Source organism: Penicillium citrinum (assembly GCF_028827155.1).
Source record: "Penicillium citrinum strain IBT 23319 chromosome Unknown utg000002l:1.0-3833315.0:1.0-3834789.0, whole genome shotgun sequence".
Taxonomy (NCBI): Eukaryota; Fungi; Ascomycota; class Eurotiomycetes; order Eurotiales; family Aspergillaceae; genus Penicillium; species Penicillium citrinum.
In genome coordinates, this window is record NW_026622687.1 from 1,603,706 (window position 1) to 1,617,506 (window position 13,801).

The window sequence follows — 13,801 nt, forward strand, 5'->3', positions numbered from 1 at the left end:
GGAAATTGGAATAAAGAACGACAAGGTAAAAGGGGAGAAATGCGTTGAGGTCGAATCTTTCGTTTTGGCTGGAAATCTCCAAACTTCGCACTTTTCGGAGAAAAGAAAACCCCTTTGTGCCTCAGGCGGAAGTGCGTCATAATGCTTAGTAATTATACTATCCACGCTGCATAATTTGCATAAGCACACGACACAGTTGCATACAGGCTATATTTTAGTCGAATATTAAAACACAGGTTTGGCACGTCTTACTGTATTCAGGAGGATAATAAATTCATTGTATAGCATCCTTTGAAAAAAGGATACTCTAAATGCTTTATCTGGCAACCAGAATCGAGTCTCTGAGATGGCCATTGTGTATGTAGAGATGAAAGATTTGCACCGCTCACAACTTTCTAGGCTGGCCATGTACTACATCTATATACTCCTTACTGAAGGGTCCTGAACGGAATTAAAATTCATCCGAAACAGGAGTGCGCCAGTCCTAATCATAATCGGAATTGAGTCTTCATCTCCTCATAATCTCCCATACAAAATATTCCTGATCAGCATATATCTTCAAAGAACACCGATTCAGATAGCAAAACCATTGATTTTATATACCCAGATCCATTCGAAGATTGATAATCCTTTGACTTGCAATGGACACCATGACCTCGATATCTCCAAACACACATTCTTTTCCAATAAGAACATTTCCAGTCAGAGCTCCGAATAAGAATAATACCAACTAATAGTCTCAGACACTTTATTTAAAAGGCCAACCCATAACCGCCAAAAAATGTGATTTTTTGGCGGTTATGGATGGGTTGTATTGGATACAAAACAAATACATCCCCGTCGTAATACAGTACACCGTCTCGAACTCGAACTTGATTCATTCCGTTACAACATCCCACCCTCAGTAGTAAACAATCATCATCAAACAACAGAACAATGGACAGGAAGATGGATCCCAACTAGAAAAACAAGTCTACGAACAATTACACGAACTTCAACTCCCCAACGGTTACTCCCCTGAAACGAAATTCCACAATTCTATGGACAAGGCACATTCCATGGAATCCCGTGTCTTGTTTTGTCAGATATACCAGGAATAACTCTACACGATCTTGCGCACACAGTATCGAATTCCCAGAGATAACATATCAATATCTAGAGACTAAACTTACGGAATCCCTTAAAAAGTTATATGAGTATGGCGCTGAACACTGGGATCAGAAATTGGATAATCTTTTATTCTGTCATGATAAAATGGTAAAGTGATGATTGCTGATCTTAAGGCAGTAATTTTTTTTTCCAAATGAAATTGGGGATTGGGAAATTAATGTTCATTTGGGTGGTGTGGGTTCTTGATGGGTGATTTTAGAGATTTTCGATATCAACTTGATACGATATTGGAATATCGTGAGTATAGTGTGTATTCTAGGAATATAGGATGAAGAGATATTCGTGAGGGTTGCCTGCATCTCTCAGAATCTACTAGCACAGAATGAAGTAGTTCATATAGTCCCATACTACAAGCACATAGTATCTGCTTTTATCACTACAATTTAAGTTGATAGTTTCATTGACTGGCTTAGGCCTATTGCATACCTATGTTGTAGAATTGAGCCAGAATAAATAGACTGTAGATATCTATTAAATCGGAATAGTAGCAAACAAATATACACTGCATTAGTGTATAATGAATCACTGTAAACTCTAGAAGTTCCTGTTTAATTAGTTAGTATTCAACAATAGCCATCCATTTTACTATCGATTCCGCCCCATAAACACCAAACCACACTGCAATAGTCAAATCCAGTCATGAAACATCTAGCTTTTAAAAACAACTAATACAAACTAATTAATCCCTGTAAAAAATGACTAATTTGTGTACGTGACTTTCCCCTTAATGCTTAGTCACGGGTACTTTGTTCATCACTTCTTCGTCCCCCTCCTCTTCCCCTTCTTTTTCTTCTCACACCGCTACTACTACTGCGTCTCAGAACAAATTTACAATTCTCAACAAATACAAATACTCAGAGGCTAACTAACAGCTAGAGAAGAGGGTGCGCTTATATTATGGTAGCCACGATTACGACGCAGAACCCCTCCCTCCTGCAAGAATGACAGAACAGTGATGTCCTTGAACGCATGCTCACGCTGGATTGATAACATGACCATTCAGGCGATTATTAAGAGCATAGAGGGATCAGGGTGCCCGTATGCACTGCGTAGTAGGTACTTCCTTTTCTTTGTTCAAGAATACTCCGCATCGTTATGAAGATACCCTTCAACCCTTGGATCGGGTAATGCCCGGGATGAGCTTCACTTTAAGCAGACTCAGAATGAATTCTTTCTCTTCTCTTCTTTTAAGTGAATTCTTACGGGATGATTGTGGCTAATATAATCTACGAAATCCTAGGGTATCTATCACTCAGCTAGTAAGCGAAAATCCAATTTCAGTCTAGTACTAAGTGAATAATCTGTCCAAGCTATTTATCAATCCAATTCAGCAATATTATCAAGCTATGTATCAGCCATAATTCTTACAAATTCATCTTCAATACATGTAATCTCATCTCATCTCTTCATCACAGGTATGGGTATCTAGATTATGATCACAGATGGCATAAATGGCAGATACAAACTAAATATGTCTCGTCGTAGCTTTTTCAGGATCACTCTCATCACGATCCATTCCCCTATGAGCCGCAACCTCCGCCAAATCCGCATCATGCTCAGCATCAAAGTTACGACCCAAACGCTCAGGCCCAGCAAGTGTGACCAAGATTGTATACGCAAAGACACATCCCATGAAGATGCAAATAACCTTGCCATACTCATACCGATGAGGGGCCTCCTCAGTCGGTGGGAGGGGGAATCGTTCGCCAATCGTCGACTCGATCGTCGAACTAGCCGATGAAACCAGATTACCGAGCTGATAGGCCGTACCGACAGCAAAGGTACGGATTGAACCTGGTGATAATTCCATCAAGTGAATAGGGATCACACCCCAGGCACCCTGCACCATAAACTGCTCAAAGAATGCAGCTGCCATGACGGAATGGGATTGGACAAAGGTGTACGGGTAAAGTAAAGCACCGCCAACGATACTAATCACGATGATGGAAAAGCGACGACCAAAGATCTGACTGGCCCATCCACAAAGGGTACCACCAGTCAAAGCTCCCAAGTTAGCAACAACCTGAGTGACTGTCACGGCATTTTTAGAGAATTGAAACTGATTCTCCAACATTGTAGGATAAAGATCCTGAGAACCATGTGACTAAATACCATATTAGCATAAAACCAAGCTAGGCTTAAGATGCTGAGCTGAACACATACCATAAAATTAAACCCAGCCATCAACAGCACAAGATAAATCAACAAAAGCCAATGTCTCTTCAAAGCAACCTTACCCTCAGACATAAATGAAGCCGCAACACCACCACGCACCTCCTCCCTCGTAGCCTGTCTCCTTCTAAAAGTCTCCGTCTCAGGCAAACAAAGTCTAAACAAAATAATCAAAACCGGCGGACAAGCTGCAAACCAATACAAAGGTCTCCAACCATGAGGCGTAGTATCCACCAAACCCCTCGCAAAAGCCGTCGCCAGTAAATAACCAAAAGCGTACCCTTGCTGAAGAAGACCGGATATAATACCACGAGCTTCAGAGGGACAATCTTCCAATGCTGTAGCAGCCGCATTTCCATAGAGACCACCCATAGCGATTCCGAAAAGAGCTCGACAGGCTAGGAACTGTTGATATGTTTGGCAGAAACCGGCGCCAAGTTCGAGGACGACAAAGAGAAGTTGATTGACGACGAATGGCCATTTCCGGCCCCAACGATCAGATGCGATTCCGAAGGTTATTGCGCCGACGGAACGAAGCATGAGAACCAGAGTGATTCCCCATGTGATGTCTGTGACGGATTTGTCGAATGTTTTTGCTAGTTGGGAGGTTGTTAGGGAGACTGTGAAGAAATCAAAAGCATCCCATGACCAGCCTGCGAATGCGACCTGGAGCAGAAAGATATATAATTAGTACTACGTTTTTATTGTTTGCGTTGCAGCAGAAGACGAGGTTCTATGTACAAGTAGACAGACTCGATACTGTGTAGATATGAATAAAGGAATAGTATACATACTGCGAAGAAAAGCCATTGTTGACGATTCAATAGAGTCAAGGCCTTGAAAGGGTTTGGAGCTGGTCTCATGGGAGGAACGAGGGTCGGTATACGCGTCATAATATAACGACCGATACTCATATGTTCCTCGAAATCAGGGTCTGCAGACACCTGCGTAGAGGGATCATGTTTATCTGTCATTGTGCCTGTCCAGATAATATAATCTGGAGTACACACTGTGTTGAGTAACTATCTGTGTATGTCCTTTGTAGAGATCAAGATGGGGGAGAAAGAGAGAAAGAAGGGAGGAAGAAAAAGTAAAGAGGAAGTCGGACTTAAATAAGGCTGACTTCCTCCGCATTTCTACTCTGTCTCTCTCTCTCTCTTTCTCTCTCTCCCCCTCTGATTACCTACACTCACTACATGGATTAACACTAACTCAAGAAAGAAATAATCAGTATTCACAAAACCCCGCTTCATCTTATTCGCCTGGCGTCCATACAGAACCACGCGGGTCAGCATGGGCCCGCGAATGAAGGGCGTACGACCGGGGTTGGTACTGTCGATCTTAACTACAATCAAATGGTGGAGTCTCGTGGAGTCTCTAATGGAAAGCAAAGTTGGTGGTAGCTTGATAGCGTCAAGCATATGGCTTCTGGATGGCGCACGTCTGTGCTCTTCTTGGTTGATGGTTGATGGCTGATAACGAGTTTTGCCTTTTACTATGTAATGACGCGCTTCTCAACTTTTCCCGAAGTCTCATCTTCATTCAGATTGGCTACTATCACCGGACCCTGACCAGTTATCATTCTGACACTTTCCATTTCCCTGGTTCCGGTCTACCACTCTCCCCCTCTTTACTTGAGTTGTCGTCCGGGGTAATAGGCAACCCGATGTCACATCGGGGGAAGATCCGGAGAATCCGGCATCAAAAACACACGAAAATCGCCGAGATGATATCCCCGCAGCCGCACTCGCTAAATTCAAACTGCTTTCCTCGCCACGTCTTGCTCGTCTTTGACTCTGCCGATCTGCCCAGACCGGGGAATGTGGAGATAATTCAAATCTTTCTCCCCCTCCAGCCTCCCCCCGCGACCCACTTCCTTCCAACGTATCTCCTCGTGTCCGTCCAAGATGCGTAGCGTGAACACGGGGAAATGAGTCGGTCAACCTAGGCTTAGTCTTAATTGACAGGTATATTTTCTACCGAGTAGCCGATTCCGCTCGGTTGCGGCAACGCAGCATCTTGGGAGTACGGAGTACACAAATGCCGTTAGACTGGATGAATTTTTACCCTTCATCTCCCCACTGGACTGTCGGCCACGAGGCTCTATCAGGAGTACAACCCGGGCAAATAACAGAATAACCTTTCTCCGAGTCTCGGCGGGCCGGGGTAGAAGCTTGGCGCGGGGAGATGATCCTATGGTTTGAATTTATTCTCTTCTCCGTTTATCGAGTGGTGGCTTCAAACATGCTTTCGGATGTTGTCCGATAGAACTTATTCTATCCGTCTCTATCATTATTCCTTTCATCAAAGACCATTTCATTGAGGGGGGTTATAGTTCAGGTTCCCGAATTAAGCCGATGGTGATATTCGGGGAGAGAGAGTGCCGGGTCATTTAGTGGACCGGTTTTCGGCTTTTGTTCCATAGAAGTAAATAAGGATAAACATGCTGTTCCAATTACAATCATCCATCTACTTTACTAATATGAACATATCGTCTATACTATGTATAGTCCAGTCTAGAACTATCTCAATTCAAACCTACGACACAATCCGATCTTGACTTTCTCGACTTTCTTGGCTGCAGTGCCATGGGTGCCATGAAATTGGCAAAAGCTTCTAATAACCATATCCTCATACCTCGTACATAGTACTTGTAGCCGTATACAATATTAATTATTCATTGGCGAGTATCCAGAAACAACATTGTGGAATCCTCCTAGTCTTAGAAACTTCCCTAGTCTCAGCTTTAGCTATATGTATATCTTCGGCATTCCTGCCTGAGGAGTTTAGTTCTTGGCTTTCTCCACTCAATTAGATGCTATCTCCGCGTTAGATATCCTTCCGCGGAGATTGAGTTGGATATGTTGCCAGCAGTTCTGCTTTGACAGTACCTACTGCTAGTAGTAGCCAAGATTGAATGTGTTTACCAATAGTATTGGGGTACTGGCGTTGAGTTGGCGAATCGTCAATTAAGGACATATTACTAACCACCAGGTTGTAGTTATATATCCGCATTATTTTGCTGAATACAGATAAAAATTAGTAGTATTGTATCTTTAGTAGATTTCTGATTAACAAAAGATGACTATTAGTGTATTATCCTGAATTGGTTCAAATGTTTCGTTCTTTGCAAAGAATGTCCTCAAGGAGATTTTTATATGGTTAAAAGATTTATAATCTTCAAAAATTGAGTTACTAGTATTCGTTCAAGTCAAATGAAAAGCAAATAGACTAGGAGACAGCTATCTTCTCATACATTCCGCATGATACTCTTCGGACGACCCTGGAGCCTTACTTTTACTGACTCAATTTACATCGTTTCCACTATACAATAAAAAAGTTCTTTTTAAATTAAATACAATATTCAATAACCCCCTTTGGGTTGAGAAATTCTATCCCATCGCAGGGTACTCTCTAACAATGACAAAATCTCAAGGAACCCACGATATTCAAATTAAATATCATCATCCCCAGCATGATCAGCACACTGCATCACAAAGCTCGTAGCTCCCTCAGCAGCACCCTCTTCAATAGCAGGTGCAAGTTCAGGTAAAGCAGCAGCAGCAAATTGAGCAAAAGCATCAATCATAGCTCCCATCATCTCACAATCAATTTCCTCCTCTTTACTCATTTCAAACTCCAGCTCCGTCTTCATCGCCTCGACATCAGCGCCTAGCGAGAAACTTCCCTTATAAGAAAGGTCGATACCCTTAGGAGCGAAATGCTGAGCAAAGATATGCGGGTATGTGAATCCAGTATAGCCACTCCTATACATGTATTCGGGATAAGTGGTGTGATTAATAGCAGCGTACGCATAGGCAAACGCGGTAGTCCACATCCACTGATCGAGATTCTCTTTCGTGAAATATGATTCCGTCACACTAATCTTCAAATCACCTTCTTCAGTGTTACTAGCAGATTCACCACCATCCAGGTACCAAACACCAATGACTTCAATAGAGTCAGTAGCACAGGCAGTCATGGTATTAGTTGCAGTGATGGTACCCATACTATTCAACTCATCGTTCCAGGTGGTAGTAGGGACAACAGTGGTTACCAATTGCTGACTATCTGTGTCAGCGCATCGGGTAGAAAGAGCATTATAGATACTTGATGCCAGAACATCTCTCTCCGAATTCATTGTCTCAGGAGCAGTAGCCACGTCCGAGTTCTCGGATGTCTTTTCAGCCCAGTTTCCAGCAAGAACGGGGCTAGCAGTGATGATAGTAGCTGTAGTAACGTATGAAACTCCGCTCGTGAGGACAGTCGTAGAACCGGCGCAATGAGTTCCGATAACTGGAGTACCGAGACCATAGTGACCGGTTGAAACGGTACTGGTTTCGCAAGCAATGCGAGCACCACCAGATGCGTAATCATCGTATGTATACATATACCCCTTGAGCTCTCCATCAGTGAGAGTGTGGCTGGTAGAAGTGCTTTGAGCGGTGGTAGTTGTAGCAGGGATCCAGTCAGAGGGGATTGTGGAGGGACATTCTCCGTCTGTGGGTGCTGGGTGTGTAATAGTGGTATCACATACGCAGTACTGGGTGACGTCGTGAGGGTTGGCGGAGTGAATGCAGATTGGGGAATAAACACTGCTGGATGAGGTTGTGATAGGAGTAGACTCCGGGGTGTAGGTGTATTCCAGGGTTTGAGTTGTAGCATAAGATTCCACTGTTAATATGTATTAGTTTCGTTCGTTTGATCATTGTACTGAGGTATCATCATACTAGACTCATCAGAAGCTGTGGTTGGAGTAGCTACAGGCATAGGCGTCGAAGATGCCCTTGGAAGATTTGCATTTCTCCCAGGAAGGGCCAGGGCAGCCGTGGATAAATGTAGAAGCCAAAACGAGAGATGCATGCTGATCTAGACAGGCTAATTGCCTCGAGTTTAGAGACAAGTAAATGAAACTGTGAGACTACTGAGAAACCAAGACGGGAATGAGACGGCTTTTAGAATCAATTATAAACCCCTCAGTATCACCAGTATCTCTGTCCTAGAATAACTAGTTCAGAAAAGCATGAAGTACTATCTTGGCCCCCGATTCTCACGAATATCAATATCGAGTTTCAGCCCCCCGTTGCATATTGTGATCTACTATAATCCATACCAAGAATAGCAAGAGCCTCCTTCACCTTCACGATCCGGATTTTCGCAAAAGACCGAAAGACTCCATACAATGCATCTAAAAACAGTTTCAATTAGAGAAGAAAAATAAGCACTAACACTACCGTTCTTCACAAGGCTAGCGTTTGGGGGCCTAATGGCGCACGGCATAATTGGCCCCAGTGGAGGCGCCCCTGTCGATCTGACATCGCCGCCCTGCATTGACCCTTAATCTGTAATTCCAATTGGTTGTTTCGGGTGAAGAATCCAGTTCAGGATGAGATTTTCGGCTTTAGAAGGTCTCTACCTACATAGTATAGTAATTGCGATATTTGGTGTGGTCCGAATGATATATCAAATTCGTCTTGACTTGGTTCTCCACTCTTGGCGACGAGGCTTACACAGTACAAGCTTACACCAGAAGGGCTTGTTTTCCAACGTGCAAATTCGTTCCTCATTGGTTCATTCATTGATACAGGACATAATCCGTTGATATTTGGATTGCGCATGCGGAATTTGATAAAGATAGTCTATGCGATGCTTATGGTCTCTGATTGCTCTACGGCGTAGTACTACGTATACTCATATCCATAATTTAGCCCCCGTCTTCTGTTCAATTAAAGAGCACATCTTGTCTTCAAATGAATGGGATCTTCTATCCACATAAATGTTACATTGTACTAGAGGATCTGGACTTATTGGGGGCCGTTGCTGAACGATGAGCGTCCCAATGTTCAGGCGTTTACTTCTCGAATATCAAATCAATAAGGGTATGAATTATAGTCCACCTAAAGAAGAGCATATCTGAAAAACAAAAATTGAATCAGTAGCCAGATTTTTTTCTACATAGGCATGTGAATGAATATAAAGTTGCCTGCCTTTGAAATGGCCCTTTTAACGGCTCATACCATAGTAACTACGCGGATGCATGAGCTTCAAACTGTCAATAGTACTTGAGATGCCATGACCACCACTTGCACAGTAGTGTTTAAAAAAAAATCTAACGTCAAATTTCTTGTATGAAATTAGCTGGGCAAACGACTCCTGCATGAGTCTTGGCCCCAAGCTTGTCACTTTGGCCCCAATCATATACTCTGCCAGATGCCGATCATTCGTGCTGCGGAGCTAACCGCCTGCAAAGCACCAGAGGCTTGACTAGAAGATAAGCATGGAATTTCTAATGCAGCCTCGTCTGTGTCTATCCCAAATGACTTTTGTGGGTCAGTTCGCGGCCTTCTTCCTGATGGCACGCCGTGGCTGATAGTAAACGGCCCCTGATTATACCCACTTCTCGAGTAAACGAGGGGACTCTAATGATAGAATCGCATCCTTCGAGCCCATCTTAATTAAACGCATTGGAGTATGCGGGATTTTGCCGAAAGACTTGGGGGCTGGCACTCAGCCTGAAGAAGTACCAATACCTACTGGTGCTGTTTCGTACAAAGAAGGCTTATATCTAGTAGCTACCCAGTAAAAACTTTCAAAGAGCATCGACATTTTCCTCACTTCCTCCTTCTTTCTCAGTCTTGATTGCTTCAAGAATCCAAAATGAAGCCCTCACTCTTCAAAGGGCCAGTGCCCGTCTTCCTGGCGATGGCTTTTGCGTCCGTTGTCCCAGCCTTAGTCGTCCCAGAGAAAAGAGCCGATGCGGCCACCACTTTCTGGGCACCGCAAACAAAAGAAAGTGATCTAAAGATCAAATGGAATGAAGACGATGGTTTCAAATGCAGCGATGAAAGACGAGAAGTTATCAAGCAGGAACTTCGTTATGCCGTTGACTTAGCGAACACCGCCGCATCCAACCCTACCCTCGGAGAATTCTATTACCACTTCTTCGACCTCGAAACTCAAGGACAAGACGGCCACGTCGACGATGTCAAGGGCGTTTACAAGCGTATGTCTGAGATGCTTCTTGGAGAGGGAGATTACCAGCTCGCCCTCTCTTGCAAAATGGATAGTCTCTGCGTGAATAAAAAGGGCCAAGCAACCGGCACAGCTGCATTTGCGAATGATGGCCAGAAACGAATGAATTTCTGCGATGTTTTCTTTGACGCACGCACTGCCAATGAAAATCGTCAGGTTCCATTTATGACCTCCGACCTAATCAGCAACTGCAAGGGTGGTGAAAGTACCATCAATCTGCGCAAAGCTCAGCAAAGTCGAGCTGCAATTTTAGTTCACGAATCAGCTCACACCAAGTATGTGATGGGTGACGTGAGTGACAAAGGGTAAGGCACTGGCAAACCTACTGGTCTCAAGATCGCTGTATCGTCATCAGTTTCGCTAACTTGTCTTGACTTATCAGAGCTCTCGATATCGCCTATGGATTGAACGCAAATCTTGCATTGCCCAATGGAGAGTTGGATCGTGAGAAACATCTACAGCAAACTGGTCGAGGAAGTCAGGTCAGCCCTAAAGATAAGAGCAAGATTATTTGCCCAAGTGATGACGGACAGAAGGAGGCTGTTTGCGACAAGACTAAGTGTCGGCAGAACGATGATTCTTATGTGTTCCCGGCGGCTGGTATCTTTTTCACACAATCTTGCGAACAGGAGGTGCCACTCCCTGATGGTGTGACTTACCCTGTGTTGTCCTAGTGGAGGTGTAGTTTGTTTAAATTTCGATGCTATATAACAAGTTTTATTACTATATTGATATATTCTGAATTGGGAGATCTGTTAACTATCTAGGTAGAAAAGAAGATGATATAAGCTCGTTCTATATTCCTGTAGGAATACGTCCGATTTTATAGTATAGTATCGGATTGATAACGAATCAAGTTACTGAGGTTTGCCATACGGGGGTTCAGCAGTAAGGTTACTGCTAGTACTTTATGCCGAGCAAAGCTAAATGACTTGGACCCAATGATATAAACAGATAACCTCAATTTCTTATTATAAATACGAGACATACGTATAGCTCGCTATTCTAAATACACTAAAACAAAACCCCATAGACAATCCTGCAACCCTTAGTCCCAATCATACGATTCCCGCTTAGTCCATCGATCATTTTCTCCTGTCTTAGGCTTAAGGCCTAGCTTCTCATACATCCCTTTAACCATAGCAGAAGTTTCCATCACAAGTGCAATTTTCCGATCCTCCTCTTCGTCGTCGTCGTCGTCCTCCGAATCTTCAACATCCTCAGAAGAAGAAACATTATTAAGAATCAATCCCGCTTCAAGGCTCCTCTTGCGTAATTTCTCAAGCTTTTTGACCTTCTCTTGAATCATGGGAGAAAAATGCTGCCCCCCAAATGACCTGAAGTTCGTCAATGGAGAGATCTTTGTTGAAGAACATTTCCTCGAAAACATCTTCCATCCGGATTCCGATCTCTGCTGAGCTTGAATCGGCCTAAACAAATTATCAGCAAGTCTCTACCAATTGTAGAATTGGAGGTATCCAATTTACCAGTATCTCGTAATATGTGGTATTAGGAATGGTGGCGAATTGCTCAATCCAGATACCGATTTTGTATATAGGTGGTTGTTGTACTAGCATACGACGCCAACTTGCCTCGGGTCGCATATATGCCAACTGTTTCTCCGGGTGCTTGATGAAATCCCACGACTGTATCGTGAATTGAAAATCATCCTCTTTTTTCTGGTGTTTAGAGAATACTGATGGGAAAGCATCCACTAGAAGTGAGTTATGAGATTCCTCATCACTTCGGACTCGGGTGTCCGGTGCAAAGAATAATGTTTGCTGAAGCGCTGTAGAGTCTTGTATCAGGGTGGTCCAGGCACGACAGACTCGTGTGGCAGATGTGAGGAGTGTTCGAAGATCTACTCGTAGTAGAATTGATTCCCACAACTCCGTTGGTAATCCTTGAAAAATGTTTATCGAATTAGAGTCCCTCATTGTTGAGACTTATGATTTTGAATTGAGAATAGAGGAGTAAGAGAGTGGGATGGGGTGGTGAGTTAAGTATAAAAAAGAATCTTGTTTTCGGCCCCCATTTTAGGGGCGAAACTCCACTTACAACGACGTAAGAAGCCTCAGACCGGGCTGAGCCAAATTATTTGATTAAATTGATTAATTTGGGCTTACTTCTGTTTATCAAGTTCCACTTTGTAGTATCCACTTCATGCTGATCCTTCAACAATGTGGTTATGCTCAATACTTCCTACTTGGCGTCGTTATCTAACTAGATTTATGTGGATTGAACTTCCAGAAGTTGCGACAACCTGTATTCTACAGAAGCAAATGAATTTTTTGAAGTGAGAATCAGTATAAAGCTACTTCAGGGACTGACCATAAAGATTTTTCCAGTTGGACAGAAAACATAACTCAATTGCATATTTAGAGTTAAAAGAAACGTGTATATCTGGGGTTCGGTGATGAACCCCGTCAAGTCTGACTGATATGTCAATCACTAGAGTCCATGGCACTAGATCCCATGGAATCTATGGACTCTAATGACTTCACCATGGCCCCATGCAAAACCGAGTCAGACAAACGGGCCTGGTACAAACCGGGGGCTAAGTACGAGCATGGCTCTTCCTCATAACTACTTCTATCATGATGTCTATCTCCAGCCAGCAATGGACGGGGCCAGTAGTAGACAGAGCACGTGGTTAGCGGATCTATGCAATCTTCGAGAAGGTCATCAAAGTTTCCATTATCACGTTTATGCGCTTCAAGCAAATTACGTAGTTTGATCTCAGCGAGCATACAAAACGCTTTATGAGTACACTCGGTGAGCTTTTACATGTTCGGATCGGAGCCTAGAAGACCTATTATTGAATTAGCTTCGTATCTAAAAATTTACTCCCTCATCGATCTCGTGGACTTACCTTCTAATTGGAGCTTGCAGGCGCGTCGGAAAATAATAAGATGACCCTCGATAGTTTGTTCGGGCTCTTGCGGAAGTCTATTGGCGTGATCGATGACAAGATCATCAATCTTATGTTCCAGAGGGTAAGGTTCTTTGAAAAGGACTCTTGGATGCTCGGCAGCTTTAACACTGCTTGCTACCTTGGTTCTGCTGTGCTGACATTGCGACGGATGAATCTTTCTTCGTTGATATTATATTACGAATTGGATGATTCTCTGGATTGGAGAGCTTCTGGGGCATCAAAACGATATTTTATAGAGTCTACGTGCTCAAGATACAGTGTATCACTACAGTAATAATCGAAATCAGACTTACCTCTACACTCTTAGCCTAGCTTGAAATGCGCTAGTCTTACTTTGAACTCTGCCCAATAGATTTGTCGGAACGTTTCGTATACGTTGGTAATGGTAGATGTGCCATTGTTATAATACTGTACCTGGCGTTGTAAGTGAGACAATGGTCGGTAAGCGAGTAGACCATGTAGCCAGTAAGTTATTCTTGAAGATGTATCATC

The 13,801-nt window shown here is 43.3% G+C and overlaps 5 protein-coding genes across 5 annotated transcripts; 1 reads left to right on the forward strand and 4 right to left on the reverse strand.

Annotated features, from left to right (window-relative positions):
- Nucleotides 1-2,635: 2,635 nt before the first annotated feature.
- N7469_002415 (sugar transporter family protein) lies at nt 2,636-4,316 on the reverse strand (the record flags this gene model as incomplete). The annotated part of the gene is made up of 3 exons (XM_056641335.1): nt 2,636-3,274; nt 3,334-4,008; nt 4,137-4,316. 3 exons carry the CDS (start codon nt 4,314-4,316, stop codon nt 2,636-2,638), a joined length of 1,494 nt encoding a protein of 497 aa, XP_056503829.1.
- Nucleotides 4,317-6,796: 2,480 nt separating this feature from the next.
- N7469_002416 (uncharacterized protein) lies at nt 6,797-8,112 on the reverse strand (the record flags this gene model as incomplete). The annotated part of the gene is made up of 2 exons (XM_056641336.1): nt 6,797-8,016; nt 8,073-8,112. 2 exons carry the CDS (start codon nt 8,110-8,112, stop codon nt 6,797-6,799), a joined length of 1,260 nt encoding a protein of 419 aa, XP_056503830.1.
- A 1,887-nt stretch (nt 8,113-9,999) lies between these two features.
- Nucleotides 10,000-11,048, forward strand: N7469_002417 (mutanase; the record flags this gene model as incomplete). The annotated part of the gene is made up of 2 exons (XM_056641337.1): nt 10,000-10,679; nt 10,757-11,048. 2 exons carry the CDS (start codon nt 10,000-10,002, stop codon nt 11,046-11,048), a joined length of 972 nt encoding a protein of 323 aa, XP_056503831.1.
- Nucleotides 11,049-11,422: 374 nt separating this feature from the next.
- N7469_002418 (uncharacterized protein) lies at nt 11,423-12,311 on the reverse strand (the record flags this gene model as incomplete). The annotated part of the gene is made up of 3 exons (XM_056641338.1): nt 11,423-11,668; nt 11,712-11,804; nt 11,862-12,311. The coding sequence occupies 3 exons, from the start codon at nt 12,309-12,311 to the stop codon at nt 11,423-11,425; spliced, it is 789 nt and encodes a 262-aa protein (XP_056503832.1).
- An 846-nt stretch (nt 12,312-13,157) lies between these two features.
- N7469_002419 (uncharacterized protein) lies at nt 13,158-13,707 on the reverse strand (the record flags this gene model as incomplete). Its single annotated transcript, XM_056641339.1, has 3 exons — nt 13,158-13,186; nt 13,247-13,467; nt 13,643-13,707. 3 exons carry the CDS (start codon nt 13,705-13,707, stop codon nt 13,158-13,160), a joined length of 315 nt encoding a protein of 104 aa, XP_056503833.1.
- Between the last annotated feature and the right edge of the window lie 94 nt (nt 13,708-13,801).